Source organism: Carex rostrata, chromosome 30, assembly GCF_964058835.1.
Source record: "Carex rostrata chromosome 30, lpCarRost1.2, whole genome shotgun sequence".
In the NCBI taxonomy this organism is placed as follows: Eukaryota; Viridiplantae; Streptophyta; class Magnoliopsida; order Poales; family Cyperaceae; genus Carex; species Carex rostrata.
In genome coordinates this window covers 4969212-4992788 of record NC_135947.1, presented here as the reverse complement: position 1 = coordinate 4992788, position 23577 = coordinate 4969212, and the positions used below count along the sequence as shown (strand labels likewise).

The following is a 23577-nucleotide window of genomic DNA, read 5'->3' as shown; positions in this document are numbered from 1 at the left end:
TACGGAATCAGATACAGTCGGATAATATCCAACTCATTTGCACCCCTACCCCTGATTCCTCATCAGATTTGACTCGAATCTGAACCCTTTCAATAACCTGCACTCAATCAACTCATAACATTAAATTAAACACTAATTTTGCACAAGATTTGCTATCGGGAAAGAGAAGATAAAATTATACACCTCTTTCTCCAGCTGAGCATGACTATCGGACACCATTTCCATAGTACATTGGACCTCATTTCTTCAGTTGAATTCCGTAAAATTTCACAATTTATATACCAGTAAAATTGATTAGTTAAGAGTAAGAGTATAATCGGAAAACATAGATCTTAATAACACTTTAATGTGAGTAATTACCTCTAAGGATAAATAAGAAAATATAAAAAGAGTAAAGGATATATTAAACATAATAAAGAGTGCATGAATAAATAGGAAATTAAGAAAAGTATTTGAGAATACATAGAAAATTAACCCAAAAACAAAAGTTGAGCGCGGGGAACCCAACATAACGGACACCTCCGTTTTGAATTGTTGAACTATTCGGATAATCGGATCCGACATTATATAAGAGTTGGTTTCATAAAAGGGAGCATGTTTAACAAAACAGAAAAATAATGAAATTCTCCACTTCAAACTACATAATTAGGAGTGTTCAATTCAAACTGAATTAATTTTGTATAATCAAATCTATTATATATATATAATCCTCATAGATCTTGCTACAGTATATTCTACAGTAAGAATGACATATGGGTCCCACATAACAGAATATTTTATTGTTCTTCTCAAATCTCTCTCCTACTTTGGCTTTTCCAGCTTCTTTTAGAGAGAACCACCGAACTCCGAATCCGTATCCTCTGTAGTATTGTAGAGGATCACCCTCACTTTACGGTTTGCAATTAAATCTCAACCGGTTTGAGATTCGGGTCGCAATAGGAGGCAGTATTTTTGAGCTTTGAGATTTGTGCCAAGTTAAAAGAACGGTCCGGATTCATCAATTAGGGAATCATTGTAAAAGATTCCCTTGTGCGGTACTCTACTGGATCCGAATTCTCGAACTCCAGTCTTCGGGTCTGTTCGGCCAACAAATGGGAATGCGCATGGGAATTGAAATGGAAAACACTGTTCCGGTGAGAAAAAAAAAATTTAGTTCAACTGAATTTTTTTTTTCCCACGTGAACAGTGATTCGTCCGAACAAGCCCTTCTACTGTCGACTTTCACCCTTCCTTCCCTCCTCTCGAAGTTTTTGCTCTCTCCTGCTCTTCCTCTCTCTCTCTATCTCTCTTCTCTTCTCTCTCTCAGAGCCTTCCGAAGAGGCGATTAAACTTCCTTTTCCTTACGACTGTGCTGCGAGGTTTGTTTCTTTAGCGTCATTTCTAAATAAACTTTTTGAAGTATTAATTTTTTGTTCCTGTTTAATAAAAGGTTAGTTAATAGCAAAGCGTTAGCTTCTGGTTGTGTCTCTTGCTGTTTGTCTGTTTGTGTCAAGCTTAATTAATTAAAAAATTAAGTCTCTTGCTGTTTGTTTGGTCGTCTACAATCATAGACAAGAGGTCAATACTGACCTTCATTTTCTGCCCTATTATAAAAAAACATGCTCGGTAAAAACATGTTGGTAATTACAAAACTAATTATAAAAGAACTTCAGACATGTGTCAACACATAAAAACAATAGGTTTTGTCTTTTTTTTAACTATTAGTCAAATATTAAAACCTTTAACAGCCAACCAGTCATTATATTTACAAAACAATAGTAAGTCAAACAAATGACAAAACCAAATTTTTATTAGGTTTATATTACTCTTTGAACTTGATTCTTTCACTAACTATTCTCACATTTTCAAAAAATTTCAGATGACAACTCAAAGGAAGATAACACCGCTTGCAGAACTCAATCAAGAAATGCACCGTCCAATAATAATGGGGAGAGTAGTAAAGCTATGGACCGCTCGACACCCCGTAGACAACGTCATTTACTCTTATGATTTTGTATTGGTTGACAAACAGGCAAGTATTTTTTTTCTAATAATTAGTTATCTCATATTTTTTTTAATATTTCTAACAACCTGTATATATATGTTTAGGGCACCGCAATAGAAGGGTATGTTGATGCGGATGACCATATATAATGCAGATAGCATAGTGCAACAGATAGAAGAAGGTTGTGTTTATGAAATATACAAGTTCAAGCCATGCAAGAAAAGAGCAAACTTTGGAACAGCTCAACACGAAGTTCGTATCCAATTGACTGGAGCGACAATGATCACTCAACAAGAAAATCATGACTCGGCATTCCCAAGATACTATTTTGATTTCAAACCGCTCTGTACCCTTGGAGTTACTCTCAAAGAGATCACAATAGTTTCAAACCGCTCTGTACCCTTGCAATTTTTGTGCCATTAAAATATTATGCTCTTGATAATTTTGTATTGATTAGATAGTTACAAAAACACAATAGTTTTATTAGCTTTTATTGTCGTAATTAGTGTTGTAAAATGTGGCCGCATGATCCGCATATGTAGACTTGAAAAAAGACTAAAAAAATATTTTGCGGTGGAAAAAATTACAATTCATAATCTTTATAATATGGTAAAGAGTACAAATTACTAGATTAAACAAGTATTTAAATATAAATTAGTTTTATTTTATCTATATTTCTTTAACAAAACATAATAAAATTGCATATATATGTACTTCCGCAGACAAATTCGCATATGCGCGCGGCCACATACCGCATGCATATACAGTATGCATGAACAAAACTGCATTTTACAGCGCTTGTCATAATACAAGTTCGCTTGTTTATTTGATTATATGGCATAAACTGCATTAGATGGCTTGTTTTTGTTATTTAATATAAGTTCGCCTGTTTATTTGTTTTCCTTATTTGAACAAAGGTAAAATTATTACTTCAATTAAATTCTGATGAAACAATATTTATGATAATTTATTATATAAATAAAATACGTCCTAAGAAAATAATATATAAATATACCTCAAAATCAAACTCGTAATGTCCAATTTATGACGATTAAGTATGGATTCAAATCTGCTTCTTTTCTTAAGAAAATGAGCACTCTTCTATTCTTCTATCTGAACCGTTCAAAATTGATCACAAGACTTCAATTAGATCTGATTCATTTTAATATATTATATTGATATAAAAGAAAAAAATCATTGAAGCCGTGTGATCAATTTTGAATGGTTCGAATGAAAGAACAGGAGAATGCTCCTTTTCTTAACAGATTTGAATCCATAAAGTATTGACTATCGTCGAAACTTGATACGAAGAGAAAATCTTAAAATCATGTGGGAGTAGGCCTGATATCAGTCGGATTCAATTTGAATTCAATGGATATCATTTTTGTCTATCTGATATCAGTCGGATTCAATTTGGATTGAATAGATATTATTTTTGTCTACCTGTTTCAAAATATGTGTGCTCCGTTTTAATATTTATGTACACTCATTTTAATATATATCCATATGTATCAAACGAGCATATATCTTGAAGCTAATCAAATGAAAACATTTGTCCATCAAATTCAAATTTCAACATGATCAACATTGAACTTACCAATTTCCTGAAATCATAAACTCCAGCTCATACGTGTGAGTAGGAGTGCTCATTGGATCCGATTTAGTCGGTATTGAATCGAATCGACTTAATTTGGACCAAATAGTTCGGTTTTTTCGGTTTAATGTTTCGGTTTAGTTTGTTTTTTAAAACTGAATTATAATTTTAGTTCAGTTCGGTTTAGAAATTTTCAAAACTGAAATAACCGAATTGACTGAACTTTTAAGTATTATGAATTTGGTTTGGACTGCTCCGGTTTATTTCTTAATACTCTGATTTATTTCTTAATTAATTGCTTTAAATACTTCGATTTATTTCTTAATATCTTAGTTTATTTCTTAATATACTTCGGTTTATTATAAATCAATTGTTTTAAATAAAAAATTAATATATTTTGGTTTGAACCAAACAAACCAAAATAAAACTTTGATTCAGTTCAGTTCGGTTGCAATGCTAAATAAGTTCGGTTCGGTTCTATTTTGAAACCGAATTATAACTTTAGTTTATCTAGTTCAGTTCGATTTCAACCGAACCAAACCGACAAACACCCCTGCGTGCAAGTGCAGCAATATAGTTAACGTTGGTCAATCATAGACCAAGTCTCCAATAAATTCCAAATAAATAAATTTATAACCGTACTAGTCAAAACCTAGACACATCAGTAAATGCATCATAAAGACTCTAAACACATCAGTAAATGCATCCTAAAGACTCCGTCTCCGTCACAGCATCAAGTTTCTCATCAAAATATGATTCAAGTCTCTGATCAATGTAAGCAGGTAAAGTGGTCTCCACCGAGTCATAACATCAAGTCTCTCTTCTAGATAGAGGTTTTATTCTAGACGAATAAAAAAAAACAATTGAATAAAATTGTAAAAATTAGAAGAAAAAATTTGAGTTAAATTTTTTTACAGTCAAATACTCAAATTTGTGATTTTACAAATAGGTCTTTCTTCTTCATGAGCTAATTCTCTATACCAAGAATGATGGAATAAATAAATTGATATTTTTTAAGAGATGTTTATTTATTAGCCTTCTATTGTTTCATTTTTATTATTATTGAAACTGCATCTCTCTGTACAGATTTTAAAAAGAATCGGACGGACTCAAATTACTCCTCTTAATAAAATATATTTTAAATTCTATCTTTTCTATATTTTCCAGTGTTCTAAATAGCGCGCTATAGCGCATAGCGTGTAGCACAAATAGTGCGCGCTATGCAACATGAGCTTTTTTTTTTCCCTTTTCAATTTATATGGATTTTAAATAAAGACTCAGATTGGATTTTTAGCGTGATTTTTTTTTTTTTTTGCAATTGACGTATTAAGTTTTATATTAAACTATTAATTATTAAATGAGAGATCCATCAAACGAAATCAACTGAGGAAGCTACAGCGCGTTATGCAACATGAGCTGTTTTTTTTCTTTTCATTTTATATGTGCTTTAAATAAAGGCCGAGATTGAATATATTAAGATATTTTTTGAAGTAAAAAAATGATACTTACTATATGGTAGTTTGAATATTTTGAATAGATTAAGATAGTTAATTATGCCATGATGTCTAGGTTATTTTGAAATTTAAATAGAAAAAAGATAAATAATGTCATGATGTTGAATATATATTTTGACTAGAAAAAGATCGATAGTTTATGATTGTTGTACTCTAAAATGGTGCTAAATAAACAAATTGAAAATTGGCAATATTTTAATGCTTGGAAAATGCCAAATATGCATGAAGGTTCAACAAGATGAATGGGGAATAGCATGTTGGAGTTCATGATAATATTCTACATGCAAAACCATGAATTTTGATATATTATACAAATTCGAACTCAAAATGGTTGAAGAGTTATGAATTTTCAAAGGTTGTGATGACACGGCAGCCTCTGATTGGTGCCACGTGTCTTTGGGTACCCATAGCATTTACCCTAACATCTATATGGGAAAATTGGAGCATCAAAGCAATATTATAAACCCTGGGCCCACTAGTCAGTGAACCAATGAAGAAATTCGCTGAATTATGGATCTAGATAAACCTAGAACACAGGGAATGAACATGTGAACCGAAATGACAGTTGAACGGTTCATCGTGCACCAAGTTCAAGCAGGCTTGAGGCCAATTAAACCCTCAGCGCTTCAACGATCACTGACCCCTTCGGCGTATATGCATCTGGTGCTCTATGCACAATGTTATGACCTATGAGCGGCTCATAATGTGCCGAGCCCAAACAAGAGAGAGAAAGGATCACAGAGGGAGAGCTGGCATGCGGGCTCCACCTGACAGCTTTTCCTCTCTTCCTTCCTCCTCTTCTCCGGCAATGGAGAACGCCAATTCAGGTGGAATTAAAGCCTAAAAAGGGAAATTGAAAGCACAGAAATGCTTCTCACCTTCAGGCGATGCCCTTTGAACGAGCAATTTGATGAGAAATAGAACCCGATAAGCAGAAGCCGCTAAGGCATTGTGATAGATATGGTTTAAATGAAATTGAGCTAAATACACAAAATTATGGAATCTCTGAATAATAAAGATGGTTTATAGGGATTGCATAAGTCCCTGCAACCAATTAATTGATGTGCATTTAAGGGTATCACTCGAATTGAACTACTGGTGTACTGACATGCCCGAAAGTGTTGGCTTTTGGGAGTCCTCGACTTATCTGTTTGACTAGATTTGCAAAACATACATAATTGCATTTTACAGTTTTTCTTCTTCAGTATCTGTGTAGGTTCATGACAAGTGAAGGATTAGTAATTACACATCAATGATGAATTAATACATTGCAATACAACATCATGGATGTAGTCATGAAGCACAAGACACTGGATAGCAAAAGTATTAACTCAAGATTAAGGATAACATATATGTAAGATTGGTAAAATAAGCTTGAGATTGACCTAAGTGAAGCCTACCGTTGTCACGGTTCAGTAACCGTGATAACGGAATAAATAAATCCTGTACAAATCCTGTGACGCATAAAATAGGTTTTAGCATCACCAAAACACTAATCCTTCCAGAGGATTTTCGTGGTGGGCACCGTTGTCACGGTCATCTACCGTGATCAACAGTGACCACCGTTATACTCCAAACCACTTCGATTGACCTACCGTTGTGATGGTCCCCTATACCGTTACAACGGTCAGCACCACTTACTTCCTTTTTATTAGCTCTTTATAAATAGAAGCTATACCAAGATTTGGAGTATCACTTTAGCCGCCTCCAACTTTAATATTTCGTGTTTACAGATCTAGAGAAAGTCATTGTTGCTTGTGCACTCCAACTTCAATATATACAATCAATCTCAAGCTTATTCAATCAATCAACCAACTCTTAGAGTGATCCTGTGTGATCGAATCATTTACTACTTTGAGCTTTGTACTCACCTTTCAATCCTTGAAGTCCTTGCGACTCGAATTGTCCTGTTAGGGCCGTGTGACTTCCCAGAAGAATTGTAAGGGCTCACCGGTTTCACCTTGTACTCCTTTCAAATTGGGTAAAGAAAGGCACGCCATCTAGAAGGCCGCGAGCCTCGGAGACATAGGCGTTAGTGCCGAACTCCATAAACAACTCTCGTGTCAAGTGTTTCTAAACTCAACTATTTACTTTATATTTAGTTTAGGACAAAGTTATTCTAGTTTTCGCCAATAATAACTTATAGACACGTTAGAATATTATTACTTAGATCAAAAATATAAAAATATTTATTCACCCCCCCTCTAGGTGCCATTGGGACCAACAGAAAGATAGGGCACAGTGCATTCGAAATGAAAATTGGTCGTTAGGGATGGGTCTGACATCCAATTAATCCTATGCACAGCTGTCTTGACACTTTCACATGAAGACAAGATAGAATAATATTCCTCCTATACCTGAGGAAGAACATGACTCATAACATGATCAAATATGAGCCTTTAAATGATCTTAATCAAGGGCTATGCATATACTGTAGGGTTTTTGACGATTCAAACCCATTGATTTAGCTTAAGGTGCGGAAAGAGTAAAACAAAAATTTTTACATCTACCTTAAGCTACGGATTAAATGAATCAGGAAGATCCATTTAATCCTATTTACAGATCTACTCCATAATTGATTTTCTAAAGCTTTTAATCTATTTATCAATTAAATAGATTAATATAACATGCTTATACCTTGTTTCCAAATCACAGTTGGAATGCAAACCGAGCGAGAAGAGCTACACCAGGGAAGGAATCGACTCAGAGTATCACACGTGTGATACCTCTATCGGTTATCCACCAGGACTAACCGGAGAGCGGTTTATTTCTTCTGCCAGAAATACTATAAACCGCAGAATTCTGCAAAAACACTATTCACCAAAATAGGGACCGATTAAATATATTTAAGACTCCAAGTTATTCTGTTTCACTTAAAAGCAAAACAAGAAATACCGCAGAGTTTGCAAAAATATATTTTTTCGAATCTCGTAATAAACGAAACCGGGGAAGAGAGAAAAAACCGATTAACGAAGTAATCAGATTAACACGTGAATTAGTAAGTTTTCTCTCTACCCTCACCCCTCTATTTATAGTGTTTTGAGGAGGTTCGCAAAAGACCGAAATGTTGGGTTTCGAGGAACGGTTCAAACCCATTTAATTAGCTTAAGCTGCGGAAAGAGTAAAACAAAAATTTTACATCTAACTTAAGCTACGGATTAAATGAATCAAGAAGATTCGTTTAATCCTATTTACAGATCTACTCCATAATTGATTTCCTAAAGCATTAAATCTATTTACAAATTAAATAGATTAATATAACAATTTATACCTTGATTCCAAATCTCAGTTGAAATGCAGACCGAGCGAGTAGAGCCTCACCAGGGATGGAATCGACTCGCAGTATCACACGTGTGATATCTCTATTGGTTATCCACCAGGACTAACCGGAGAGCGATTTATTTCTTCTGCCAGAAATACCGTAAACCTCGGAATTCTGCAGAAACACTATTCATCGAAATAGGGACAGATTAAATATATTTAAGACTCCAAGTTATTCAGTTTCACTTAAAAAGCAAAACACGAAATACCGCAGAGTTTGCAAAAATATATTTTTCCGAATCTCGTAATAACCGAAATCAGGGAAGAGAGAAAAACCGATTAACAAAGTAATCAGATTAACATGTGAATTAGCAAGTCTTTCTCTCTACCCCTACCCCTCTATTTATAGACTTTTGAGGAGGTTGGCAAAAGACCAAAATACCCCTCAAAACAAATCTATTTACCAAAAGCCCTTGACACCTCATCCTTTTATCATGTGAAATGACCAAAATACCCTTGCCACCTCACATGACACATGTCAACACAAGGGAAGTCGGCATAGGGTGAAAATGACCAAAATACCCTTGGCCCATTAAGGCATGAATAGTGTTGGGCTTTGATTTTGGGCTTTGACTTTGGGCCTTTAATTTTAATTAAGGCTTTGATTATTTTGGGCTTTTAAATCCATAATTCAAGCCCATAATTAACAATTAAAATTCCAAATCATATATATATAATTGTCATGTACAATTATATTTCTTTTCGGTTATTGTTCGGTAACTTTTATACAACGTAACGTGTACGTTTATAAATTAACCGTTGTTTCTGCTTGTCATTCTAAATGACATTTATAATTTAATTATATCACGTATAATTAATTATAACCATCTTAATATTAATTATAATCAATTTATAATTAATCAGTAAGATTCTCCGAGTAGCTCCTATATGGTGTGACCCAATAGGATCTGTGTTATGTTGGTAAACAGAGTTAAAACTGTTTTAACTTCTGTTAGTCATGGGTGGCATCTGGCAACACATCATGACCATCCAATTACACAGATGATGCTGTACTGTACAATATCACGATCCAGTAAACAATTTACTTGTGTCAGTTATTCTGTCTCATAGCTATCAGATCAGTTTCAAGGTAGATGCGTGTCATCCTTGGTAACTGTATCTTTTCTTGATCTTGAGTAGATTATCAAATATAATTACTCTTGTAATTATACCGCATGCAGATAATCTAACTCTATCAAGGGGCCCAGTGATGCTATAGCTCGTATAGAGATACGAGGGACAAATAGTATTCTTGGCAGACTATCACTTCCTCAGCTAAGTTATATATATGGAAATGCTACCGTTATGGCTGCTTTTTACGGACAGCGTTAGATAACACTTACTCATATATATTTCTTAGTGGGAACGATAAATACCTCATACTGTAGAACTTTGACACTGAATGAAAACATAAATGACACGAACACAATTCTATTTAATGTTTCATTCGGGGTCTGTCAAATACCATGTTCCTAGAACATGTATCCATGTGATTAAAATGACATCTCGTGTCAGGTGGTTTGTAAAACTTAACCATCTTTTAATCCACATGCTAACCTTATCGCGGTAATTAGTGTTCCTGCTAATTACCTTGGTCAGTGACTTTTAAGAGTATATATTATCTATATTATGGAGTTTCACAATTTCAGTCATGAACTCGAAATGATCCATAATTTCAATAATACTCAAGGCAACAAAATGATATATAAATAAACATTCAATTCATGAACAAAGCTTTATGATTAACTTATCGTATTATTGACTTCTAGATTATTACAAACTAACAATCTCCCACTTAAGCTAGGAGCCAATCATCGTAGGCCCTAGTTACACAAATCTCTAGTATTCTAAAAATCTCGTAGATCTAAAGAAAAACTCATAGCCAGTCTCCTATGTGTCTTAGACCCATAGAGGCAATATGCATCTGGTGCTTGGCTTGAGGAAGAGGTTTCGTGAGTGGATCAGCTGTGTTGCTGACTGTGTCAACTCTACATATCTTTACATCACCTCTATTTACGATCTCTCGTATCAGGTGAAAACGCCGTAGAACATGCTTGGATTTCGAGTGCGATCTCGGTTCTTTGGCCTGAGCTATAGCTCCATTGTTGTCACAGTAGAGGTCCACATGGCCTTGAACACTGGGAACCACTCCAAGTTCGCTAAGGAACTTCTTGATCCAGAAACCCTCTTTAGCTGCCTCGGATGCAGCTATGTACTCTGCTTCGGTGGTTGAGTCTGCTGTAGTCTCTTGCTTTGAACTCTTCCAGCTCACAGCACCACCGTTGAGTATGAACACATACCCAGACTGTGATCTTGAGTCATCACGATCAGTTTGGAAACTGGCGTCAGTGTAACCATTAATCACAAGCTCGGAATCACCACCGTAGACGAGAAACATATCCTTAGTTCTTCTCAAGTACTTAAGGATATTCTTTGCAGCAATCCAGTGCTCTTTGCCTGGATTAGCCTGATATCTACTCGTCACACTCAAAGCGTACGAGACATCAGGGCGAGTGCACAACATGGCGTACATGATAGAGCCAATAGCCGAAGCGTATGGTACTCTACTCATAATGCTTCGCTCATCAGTTGTCGAAGGACACTGAGTCTTGCTTAGCTGAACACTATGAGACATTGGCAGGAATCCTCTCTTAGAATCCTGCATGCTGAACCGATTCAGCACTTTGTCAATGTACGTGCTTTGACTTAAACCTATAAGTCTATTTGATCTATCTCGATAGATCTTTATGCCTAGTATATAGACAGCCTCGCCCAAGTCTTTCATTGAAAAGACTTTCTTCAACGAAGACTTGGCTTGTTGCAAAAGAGGAATATCATTTCCCATTAGTAGTATGTCATCTACATATAGGATAAGAAAAGCGATGGCACTCCCACTAGTCTTTCTGTATACACATGGTTCTTCTTCGCATCTGACGAAGTCAAGCTTTTTGACTTCTTCGTCAAATCGAAGATTCCAACTCCGTGATGCTTGCTTCAGTCCATAAATGGATTTAAGAAGCTTGCACACCTTCCCAGCATTCTTTGAATCCTCAAAACCCTCAGGCTGTGTCATGTACACATCCTCTTCTAAATTTCCATTTAAGAAGGCGGTTTTGACATCCATTTGCCATATTTCATAATCATGAAATGCGGCAATTGCTAGGAGTATCCGAATTGACTTAAACATAGCCACGGGCGAAAAAGTTTCATCATAATCTACACCGAGAATCTGTTTGAAACCTTTCGCTACTAGCCGTGCTTTGTATACAGTCATCTTACCATCCATGTCTGTTTTTATTTTGAAAACCCACTTGTTAGCTATGGGTTTTATCCCATCAGGTGGTACAACTAGGTTCCAGACCGTGTTGTCATACATGGACTGTATTTCGGATCTCATGGCCTCCAGCCATTTATCAGAGTCGGGCCTATCCAATGCTTCCGCATAGGTCAAAGGATCTTCAGTGTCATAGGCTGAGATCTCGTGCAGTCCCAAGTACCTTTCAGGTGCATGGACTACTCTTGTTGACCTACGTAGTACTCTTTCTTCGGGCTGTTGAACTTGATCCACAACTGTCTGCGGATCCAGTTCTACTTCAACTTGCGTTGAAGTACTTGAGCTCGGGACTAGAACCTCATCCACAGCTACTTGTGGATTTGGAACTTCCAGATGCTCATCAGCCGAAGTATCAAGAGGTGGGTTAATCTGATCTGGTTCAGATATTGTATTATGTGATGTATCTTGAATTTCTTCAAGTATTACATTACTCCCACTACTTCCTTTTGCGAGAAACTCGTTCTCCAAAAATATACCATGACGAGCAACAACTATTTTGTTCTCGGATTGGTAATAGAAGTAATATCCTTTCGTTTCCTTAGGATATCCTACGAAGAAGCATTTGTCAGCTTTGGGATCAAGTTTGCCAGACGTCGGACGTTTGACAAATACTTCGCAACCCCAAATTTTAAGATAAGACATAGTTGGGATTTTCCCAAACCATAACTCGTATGGAGTCTTTTCTACTGACTTGGATGGAACCATGTTTATTGTTCGTGCAGCAGTTTCTAGTGCGTGCCCCCAGAAGGATTTCGGCAGAGTGGCTTCACTCATCATGGATCGAACCATATCTAGTAGAGTTCGATTCCGTCTCTCAGAAACACCATTCCATTGTGGTGTCCCTGGAGGTGTGAGCTGTGAGACTATCCCACATTCCTTTAAGTATTCTTTAAACTCAAAACTCAAGTATTCGCCTCCACGGTCAGAACGTAGAGTCTTAATACTTTTGTTCAATTGATTTTCTACTTCAGTCTTGAATTCTTTGAACTTGTCAAAAGATTCAGACTTATGTCTCATCAAGTAGACATAACCGTATCTACTGTAATCATCAGTAAACGTGATAAAGTAAGAAAAACTATTTCTTGTGCAAGTACTCATAGGTCCACATACATCCGTGTGTATAAGACTTAACAAGTCACTTGCCCTTTCGCCCTTTTTGGAGAAAGGCGCTTTGGTCATTTTACCTCGTATACAAGATTTGCATGTGTCAATTGATTCCAGATCAAATTTACCAAGAAGTCCATTTTTATGTAACTTCTTGATGCGTTTCTCATTTATATGACCAAGGCGACAATGCCACATGTAAGTCGTGCTTTCATGTGATGCTTTGAGTCGTTTGTTATTTATGTTAAACACGGGTTTATTCATTTCCAGTATATAAAGACCATTCATCATATAAGAAGATCCATAATATAATTCATCTTTGTATATAGAACATCTATTGTCCTTTATCACAAAAGAGAAACCATTCATCTCTAAACATGAGATTGAAATGATGTTTCTGGAAATGCTAGGAACAAAATATACATTTTCTAATTCCATTACAAGCCCGCTGGGCAAATACAACTCTATACTACCAGCTATTACGGCTGCAACTCGTGCTCCGTTTCCAACTTGGAGTTGTATCTCCTTGTTACGTAGCTTCCTTCTATTCTTTAGTACCTGCATATTTGAACAAATATGAGCACATGATCCAGTATCCAATACCCAATCATTTATAGAGGTAGCAACGTTAACTTCAATAACAAAAATACCTGAGGTTGAAGCCTTGGAAACCTTTCCAGACTTCAGATCCGCTAGGTACTTCAGGCAGTTCCTCTTCCAATGACCCTTGCTATTGCAGTAATAGCATTCAGAGGAAGCAGCAACCTTTATCTTGGGAGGATTCGGTTTAAGAATCTTTTTCCCTTTGCCTTGATACTTGGGAGCCACCTTCTTTGGGGCTTTCTTTATCTTTTTCCCACCAGCTTGGATCATGAGAACAGAAGACTTTTTCTTCATGTCCCCATCAGCGATCCGAAGCATCCCTTGGAGCTCTTGCAAACTTTTATCCATACCAAGCATATGGAAATTCATGATGAATCCCGAAAAGCTTGGAGGAAGTGAGTGCAGGATAATGTCCGTAGCAAATTCCTTGCTTATCGGAGCATTCAGCTTCTCGAGCTGCTCAACATCGCTCGTCATACGGAGCATGTGAGTTCCCATAGAGCCTCCCTCGGCCAACCTGTGACCAAGTAGAGATTTTGTCACTTTAAATCTCTCGATACGCGCTTGCTCTTGAAACATGTTCTTGAGCTGATCGCATATGATATAAGTTTTGGTATCCATGAATCGGCGCTGCAATTCAGGACCCATAATACTTACTACGAGACCTTGTACATCAAGCTCATCCTCTTTGTGCTTGTTGTACTTAGTGATATCCTCTGGTTTGCCATTTGTTCCTGGCTCAGCAGGGACAGGTGAGTTTAAGACATATTCTTTCTTTTCACGTCTTAGTACAATGGTGAGAGTACGGAACCAATCAGTGAAATTGGATCCGTCCTCTTTCAGTGTTTGTTTCTCGAGCAGGGAGCGTAGAGAGAAGGATGTTTCTTTAGCCATATTACTACAATGTTTAAAATGTAAAGATTTTAGCTTTGTTCATGTAATGTTTTATTCTAATGATAAAACTCCCACTGCAAATTTGTTCTATTCCCGTTTTGCAGTAGGACCAAGATCCCTATTTTCACCAATAACCAAGGCAGTGTATGCATATCATGGCTATCAGTTATCTTAGGTAAGCAAACTTGCTAATCACACCTCTTTGTGATTCTTGGTTTCGTTAAAACATCACGTGTATTTAACGAAGACTTTGCCCCAAGCCCAAAACTGTTTTGGAAATCATTGGTAAGTAACCTCACTCTATTTGGTTTGATATGTCGGACATAACCCTCGACCACCAAAGGTAAAAGGCGATGTCTACTGAGTAGTTTAATCATCAACCAATGAACAATGGTTTGAGGAGGATAGAGTGGGAAGGGCATACTACTTAGTATTTAATGGGTTGGTGTTTATGCTTAACAGTGCCAGCAATCTAAAAGAGATATGTCAGGAAGAATGATTAATGTGATTCTATTCGTATCTTTAAGCGACCTCTTTCATATGCTTCATTAAGCAGTCGTGGAAAGGAAGTCTAGAGTACGAAATGTGATCGCATTTATTTTCTATCCTTAACGTGCCAGAAAGAACGACTAATGTGATTTTATTCGTATCTAAAGAGACCTCTTTCATATGCTTCATTAAGCAGTCGTGGAAAGGAAGTCTAGAAAGGATACCGAATATGATCTCCATTACTTTCTATTCTTAGCGTGCCAGAAAGAACGACTAATGTGATTTTATTCGTATTTAAAGAGACCTCTTTCATATGCTTCATTAAGCAGTCGTGGAAAGAAAGTCTAGAAAGAATACCGAATATGATCTCCATTACTTTCATTTCTTTTAGCAGTATCTCTTTCATATACTTAGCTTTTGTTAAGCAGTCAGTTCTTGCAACTGACTTTAGAAATTCTAGCGGACACGTGAAAGTCGTCTGCCAGAAAGACAACGGTGAGTTCCTTCACAAATCTTTCTTTGACATCACGTTCTTTCACGGTTCCATGAAAGCGATAAATCTAATTTATTCAGTTCATATCAAAGCAGTAAATCTAATTTACTTATATACGGGACCAAGTCAGGTATATTTATTTATCAGTTCCTAATTCTTTATTTTGCAGCTATGCTCAGTTCTTTATTCTATACCGTTTAAAGCATATAAACAGTTTACATGTTTTTAAAACAGATATTCTTTTCGTTCCATAAAGCAATTTGGTAACGTGACAAAGTTCCTTTTCGGCCAGCCATTAGGACATGTAAAAGGGGCTCCCAGGAAAGATTGGGGTCACGAGGACCGCTTAGACTCAATCTTTCCTAGACAGAACCATCTCTTTTACGGTGTGGAAATGACAGTTCTTACTAAGGTACTTTATTGCTTCATCACATTCTTCGATGAACTTTATTTTTCGAAGGTTTTCGAAAAGACGAAAGATTTACACTAAATTTTGCCATTTCAAAAGCGTTAAAGCAATTTGGTAACGTGACAAAGTTCCTTTTCGGCCAGCCATTAGGACGTGTAAAAGGGGCTCCCAGGAAAGATCGGGGTCACAAGGACCGCTTAGACTCAATCTTTCCTAGACAGAACCATCTCTTTTACGGTGTGGAAATGACAGCTCTTACTAAGGTACTTTATTGCTTCATCACATTCTTCGATGAACTTTAACGCGATCAAAAGTTTTTGAAAACGAAAATATAAAGAAAGCATAAAGAAAGCGTAAATCTAATTTAACTTTCTTAGTCGGAAAAACCGAACCAAGAAAATCTCATTTCTAATCGGTTTTGGACTTGTGCTGCAAATGTAAGAATTTAAACCGATACGCGGTACATGCACCTTATTTGCATAAGTTATAACTTTAGAAAATCAATCAGCGGGAGAGCCTTGAGCTCTGATACCACTGTTGGGTTTCGAGGAACGGTTCAAACCCATTTAATTAGCTTAAGCTGCGGAAAGAGTAAAACAAAAATTTTACATCTAACTTAAGCTACGGATTAAATGAATCAAGAAGATTCGTTTAATCCTATTTACAGATCTACTCCATAATTGATTTCCTAAAGCATTAAATCTATTTACAAATTAAATAGATTAATATAACAATTTATACCTTGATTCCAAATCTCAGTTGGAATGCAGACCGAGCGAGTAGAGCCTCACCAGGGATGGAATCGACTCGCAGTATCACACGTGTGATACCTCTATTGGTTATCCACCAGGACTAACCAGAGAGCGATTTATTTCTTCTGCCAGAAATACCGTAAACCGCGGAATTCTGCAGAAACACTATTCACCGAAATAGGGACAGATTAAATATATTTAAGACTCCAAGTTATTCAGTTTCACTTAAAAAGCAAAACACGAAATACCGCAGAGTTTGCAAAAATATATTTTTCCGAATCTCGTAATAACCGAAATCAGGGAAGAGAGAAAAACCGATTAACAAAGTAATCAGATTAACATGTGAATTAGCAAGTCTTTCTCTCTACCCCTACCCCTCTATTTATAGACTTTTGAGGAGGTTGGCAAAAGACCAAAATACCCCTCAAAACAAATCTATTTACCAAAAGCCCTTGACACCTCATCCTTTTATCATGTGAAATGACCAAAATACCCTTGCCACCTCACATGACACATGTCAACACAAGGGAAGTCGGCATAGGGTGAAAATGACCAAAATACCCTTGGCCCATTAAGGCATGAATAGTGTTGGGCTTTGATTTTGGGCTTTGACTTTGGGCCTTTAATTTTAATTAAGGCTTTGATTATTTTGGGCTTTTAAATCCATAATTCAAGCCCATAATTAACAATTAAAATTCCAAATCATATATATATAATTGTCATGTACAATTATATTTCTTTTCGGTTATTGTTCGGTAACTTTTATACAACGTAACGTGTACGTTTATAAATTAACCGTTGTTTCTGCTTGTCATTCTAAATGACATTTATAATTTAATTATATCACGTATAATTAATTATAACCATCTTAATATTAATTATAATCAATTTATAATTAATCAGTAAGATTCTCCGAGTAGCTCCTATATGGTGTGACCCAATAGGATCTGTGTTATGTTGGTAAACAGAGTTAAAACTGTTTTAACTTCTGTTAGTCATGGGTGGCATCTGGCAACACATCATGACCATCCAATTACACAGATGATGCTGTACTGTACAATATCACGATCCAGTAAACAATTTACTTGTGTCAGTTATTCTGTCTCATAGCTATCAGATCAGTTTCAAGGTAGATGCGTGTCATCCTTGGTAACTGTATCTTTTCTTGATCTTGAGTAGATTATCAAATATAATTACTCTTGTAATTATACCGCATGCAGATAATCTAACTCTATCAAGGGGCCCAGTGATGCTATAGCTCGTATAGAGATACGAGGGACAAATAGTATTCTTGGCAGACTATCACTTCCTCAGCTAAGTTATATATATGGAAATGCTACCGTTATGGCTGCTTTTTACGGACAGCGTTAGATAACACTTACTCATATATATTTCTTAGTGGGAACGATAAATACCTCATACTGTAGAACTTTGACACTGAATGAAAACATAAATGACACGAACACAATTCTATTTAATGTTTCATTCGGGGTCTGTCAAATACCATGTTCCTAGAACATGTATCCATGTGATTAAAATGACATCTCGTGTCAGGTGGTTTGTAAAACTTAACCATCTTTTAATCCACATGCTAACCTTATCGCGGTAATTAGTGTTCCTGCTAATTACCTTGGTCAGTGACTTTTAAGAGTATATATTATCTATATTATGGAGTTTCACAATTTCAGTCATGAACTCGAAATGATCCATAATTTCAATAATACTCAAGGCAACAAAATGATATATAAATAAACATTCAATTCATGAACAAAGCTTTATGATTAACTTATCGTATTATTGACTTCTAGATTATTACAAACTAACACGAAATACCCCTTAAAACAAATCTATTTACCAAAATAACTTGACACCTCATGCTTTAATATGTGAAATGACCAAAATACCCCTTCCACACTTTTCTCCATGCTTCTACATCCTAAGGTGTCATGCAAGGTGGCATAGGTGTGAAATGACCATTTTGCCATTGGCCCATTAAGGCATGAATAGTAAAAGGCTTTGATTTTGGGCTTTGACTTTGGGCTTTTAATTTTAATTAAAGCTTTGATTATTTTTGGGCTTTTAAACCCATAATTCAAATCCATAATTAACAAATTAAAATCCAAATCAAATATATATAATTGTCATATACAATTATATTTCTTTTCGGTTGTTGTTCGGTAACTTTTATACAACGTAACGTGTACGTTTATAAATTAACTGTTGTTTTTGCTTGTCATTCTAAATGACATTTATAATTTAATTATATCACGTATAATTAATTATAACCATCTTAATATTAATTATAATCAATTTATAATTAATCAGTAAGATTCTCCGAGTAGCTCCTATATGGTGTGACCCAATAAGATCTGTGTTATGTTGGTAAACAGAGTTAAAACTGTTTTAACTTCTATAATCATGAGTGGTATCTGGCAACACATCATGACCATCCAATTACACAGATGATGCTGTACTGTACAATATCACGATCCAGTAAACTATTTACTTGTGTCTGTTCTTCTGTCTCATAGCTATCAGATCAGTTTCAAGGTAGATGTGTGTCATCCTTGCTAACTGAATCTTTTCTTGATCTTGAGTAGATTATCAAATATAATTACTCTTGTAATTATACCGCATGCAGATAATCTAACTCTACAAAGGGGCCCAGTGATGCTATAGCTCGTATAGAGATACGAGGGACAAATAGTATTCTTGGCAGACTATCACTTCCTCAGCTAAGCTATACATATGGAAATGCTACCGTTATGACTGCTTTTTATGGACAGCGGTAGATAGCAATCACACATACATATTTCTCAGTGGGAACGATAAATACCTCATACTTTAGAACGTGACACTGAATGAAAACATAAATGACACAAACACAATTCTATTTAATATCTCATTCGGGGTCTGTCAAATACCATGTTCCTAGAACATGTATCTATGTGATTAAAATGACATCTCGTGTCTGGTGGTTTGTAAAACTTAACCATCTTTTAATCCACATACTAACCTTATAGCGGTAATTAGTGTTCCTGCTAATTACCTTGGTCAGTGACCTTTTAAGAGTATATATCATCTATATTATGGAGTTTCACAATTTCAGTCATGAACTCGAAATGATCCATAAATGCAATAATACTCAAGGCAACAAAATGATATAAACATTCAATTCATGAACAAAGCTTTATGATAATTTATCGTATTATTGACTTCTAGATTATTACACTAACATATACCACCCCATGGACTGCCAACATGGCTAAATGTGATTGGTCTACAGCTCTGCAAATGGTGCCTTGAAGGCTGGAGCTCAAATCAAGACCATTAAAATCAAATTGGTAAAATTGAAGGGCACAGATGCATGCCAGCATAGGCCATCAAACCCTACACCTCTCCATGCCTTGAAGTCTATATAAAGACAGGAAATGAAGCTCAAATGGCACCAAGTTACAAGCCCTCAACATCTATATACCCATATACACATATATTGTGATAAGAACAGTAGAAACCAGTATACCAGAGAGCCTAAAATCTATCTCTCTCCCTTCTTCCTCTGCAAAAAACCTGATAATTAGGTAATAAGAGTTTAGAGAAGATGTAAGGCCCTCAAGGGCCATGATTTGTATTTTTTTTCTTGATGAATAAAGTTTCTCCTTTTAGATTTGATGTTTATTTTTGTATTTTTCTTCTTCTTTGCTGTTTCTGCTCTGATGCTTTGTTCTAAAATCATCTAAATGAGTATAAAAATGTATATAATCCTTTAAAATACAAACTGTTTTATTATAAAACTTTCATTAAATATCATCTTTTAGCATGTTTTAGTGTACATTTTCTGTATTTTTCCTTTCTTTGCCTCCCTTAATTATTTTTATAAGTTGATTAAGAATAAAGATGAGTGTAGTGAGTCAGCTGACATCCTTGCTCATCAGACCTCCATAATTTCTTTATAAAAATGATTAAAAAAGGGAAATAAGTGACTTAAATAAAAATATAAACACACAAGGATTGTTTAAAGTGAGCCAGCTGGCATCATTTGTAATTCTTAACCCTATGTCCACTTGAGAGAGTCTATTTGTGCTTAAAACCATAAAGATAACATAATTATGCCCTTGAAATAGTTAATTTTGCTATTATGAAGGGTTTAAGTACAAATAGTGAAAAGATGAGGGCTTAGATGTAAAAATGCAGCTGTTATGCTGCCAAAATGTCATTTACATCCTTTCTCCATGAAGCTTTAATGATATTGCTCTCAAAAATCAAGTGGACATACTCAAAAATATGATTTTCAGAAAACCAGGGACCTCCCTGCATAAAGTCATGCTCTGACAATCTTAAAAATGTTTTAAAATGATGATTTAATGATGTCTTGATACTTGAATCTCTTTCTTTTGAGTACTGTCATGAAACAGTGGCCTTAAAGCCCTTGAAAACCTGTTCTGAACCAAACGAGACTCTTAAATTTGCATATGGTACTCATTGATATCTTGTTGAGTGATATTGAACCAATATTCAGTGCTTCTATGCACAATGCATGCTACTGTTATAGCTTAATGCACTAAAATGTGTTATTTTGACCTCTTCTGACAAATATGGCAATACAGATCAGCCTATTAACCAAATTGAGAAATGGACTTCACAAATGGATAGAGGACTGGAAAACATATAAAATGGACCTAAATTTCATATTTTTCTGAATGTTCTACATTTAGTTATGAATTTTAGAAGTTCAGATTTTAAAAATTGAAAAATATATAAATATCTTGTCAATTTTGACCTTTCATGCCCCTGACAGTGATTAAATCTTTAAAAATGTAAATAAATCCCCTAAAATGGTAAAAAAAAATGGTATGCAAGTTCTCGATACATGTTACTTTGATTTTGTAAAATAAAATTTACAACTTATGTACAAAATTCATGAGTAATGAATTAAATAGATCTAAAATACATGGTCACATGACCCAAGCTTTGCCAGAATCCAATTCAAGTTGAATTAGAGCTCTTGCAATGATTAAACCCCTTTAAAATGATCAAAACAAGTTCTTAAAACCTTTGAACCAGACCCAATGCTTCTATACCGATTATCGGTACCAAATCCGTGCACTGACAGCACCTGAAACCCTCAAATCATGGTGAAACTCATACAAGTTCCAAATTGATCCTTCTAATGTCTTCCATGACTCTGTAAAGGCCCAAATGACCTAATCCTTGAAGGAAATGACGATCAAATCAACCAAAATCAGTTCAAAGCTCAAACGGTACCGATTGGTATTGTTCATGCCAAAATTACCGCCTCTAAAAGTTGTCGGCGGCTGACAACACCACATTTGGACTCCTGACACTCTCACGATCACATCCATGCCCTTGGTCGGCGCTGTCGTGACCAAAAATGGCCGGGCCCTAACTTGTCAGGGCCAACCTTAAGCTGTATCGGGTTTGCACAGTTATTGATGTGTCCGTTTGATCCAATGGTCTATATTCAAACCAAATCCAACGGATCCTAACATGCATACCCCATTTGTCAGTTGCTTGATTTAATTAAAAGAATTTAGTGCGAATCTTAAAGCCCAAACGAGTGGTATCTAATATATGTGCACTAATTGATGGTCCAGTGCGCTTATTGAGGCCCAAAAGCCCAATCTCAAAGCCCTTTGAGTAAACCAAACCCTAGTGCCAATCATAAAGCCCAAATGGCAAACATCCAAATCTTTGTACACATTCCAAAGGCCCAGTACACATCTTGATGCATAAAGCCCAAATCTCAGAGGCCCAGCACCAATCTCAAAGCCCAAAAATCATTAAATATATCCCCGTTGCATATATACCCCTCTATTTATATAAAATTAACAAAGAAGCCCTTGGAAATTTACAAACAAGCCCCTGACCATATAAAATCCTTTCAAATAGGCCCTTGGAGGCCCAATATTCACTCTAGACCCTGTCGAAAGCTCAAATTATGGCTTCAGGTCTCTGGAAATTTACAAATAGGTCCCTGGAAGTATAAAAACTTCACAGACAAGTCCTTTTTCAGTCCTTTTTGGCCATAACTTCTTCGTTTTAAGTCTAAATCGACTCAAACTAGTTCCAAATGAACTCAAATTCAATTCTCTACAACTTTAAGTAGTAATTGAACATGTCCAAACTTCAGCCATCACCTGAAATTACCAAAATGTCCCTTTCTTGACATACTTTTATAAATAAAAATATAAAAATAATGTTTAAACATATTTTCTTGAATATAAATCCTACAAATGATAAAATGCACATGCACATAGGACCAAAATAAATATCTGAATCATGTCCAAACAAACTGAGAACCTACCAGATGACCAAATAGACCTTACATGAGCCATTTTTAGCCCTAATTACCCAGTTTACACCAAAATAGGCGCAAATCCTGGAAGGAACAAGGTATTCAGCACTGACCTAGAGGGTCGCCTGATGTAATTAACGGCGGGAGCTTGCGTCCGCTAGGAGTTAAACGTCCCCACAATCAATAAAACTCCTACAGACCGATTATGAATTGTAGGCCTGTCATAAGGGTGAACCAGAAGGAAAGCCAAGAGAAATCTCGGGACATATGTTCTCCATTGCACTGAAAGAGACCAGCACATACACAATACAAAAATCTGATCTCTTATTCAGGACAGCTCTTAGCCACCTACAATGATATTAGTATTACTATGGATATTTTGAATTGTAATTTGGACTTTGTATTGGTTCATTATGAATATTATAATTTTTATCAATTTGATGTTATTTATTGTTCTATGAAACTTAGATAATGTTGATATTTAGTACAAATATATATTTTATAAAAATAAAAAAAATACTATGTAATATAGTTTTTTCTATAGCGACACAATTCGCTATAACTTTTTTTGCATGTTTCCGCTGTGACACAATTTTCTCGCTATTCCACCTACGATCAAACAGATATGAAAATGTCTACAAACAGGCGAGTGTACTGTACAGCACAGCACCGTCTCCCACCAGCACGGATTGAATTGAATGTCTATGCTCAATAAAGGCAGGTCAAAGGATTTTGCAGCGAGCAGCGACATTGGCATGACCCACATTTTT

At 35.8% G+C, this 23577-nt stretch overlaps 1 protein-coding gene across 1 annotated transcript; it reads right to left on the bottom strand.

Moving 5' to 3' along the window:
• Positions 1-5827: 5827 nt before the first annotated feature.
• On the bottom strand, positions 5828-14348 carry LOC144546757 (uncharacterized). Its single transcript, XM_078295308.1, has 5 exons — positions 13524-14348; positions 12176-12734; positions 11654-12061; positions 6017-6072; positions 5828-5932 (listed from the first exon to the last, which is right to left on the bottom strand). Exons 1-5 carry the CDS (start codon positions 14346-14348, stop codon positions 5828-5830), a joined length of 1953 nt encoding a protein of 650 aa, XP_078151434.1.
• Positions 14349-23577: the final 9229 nt, after the last annotated feature.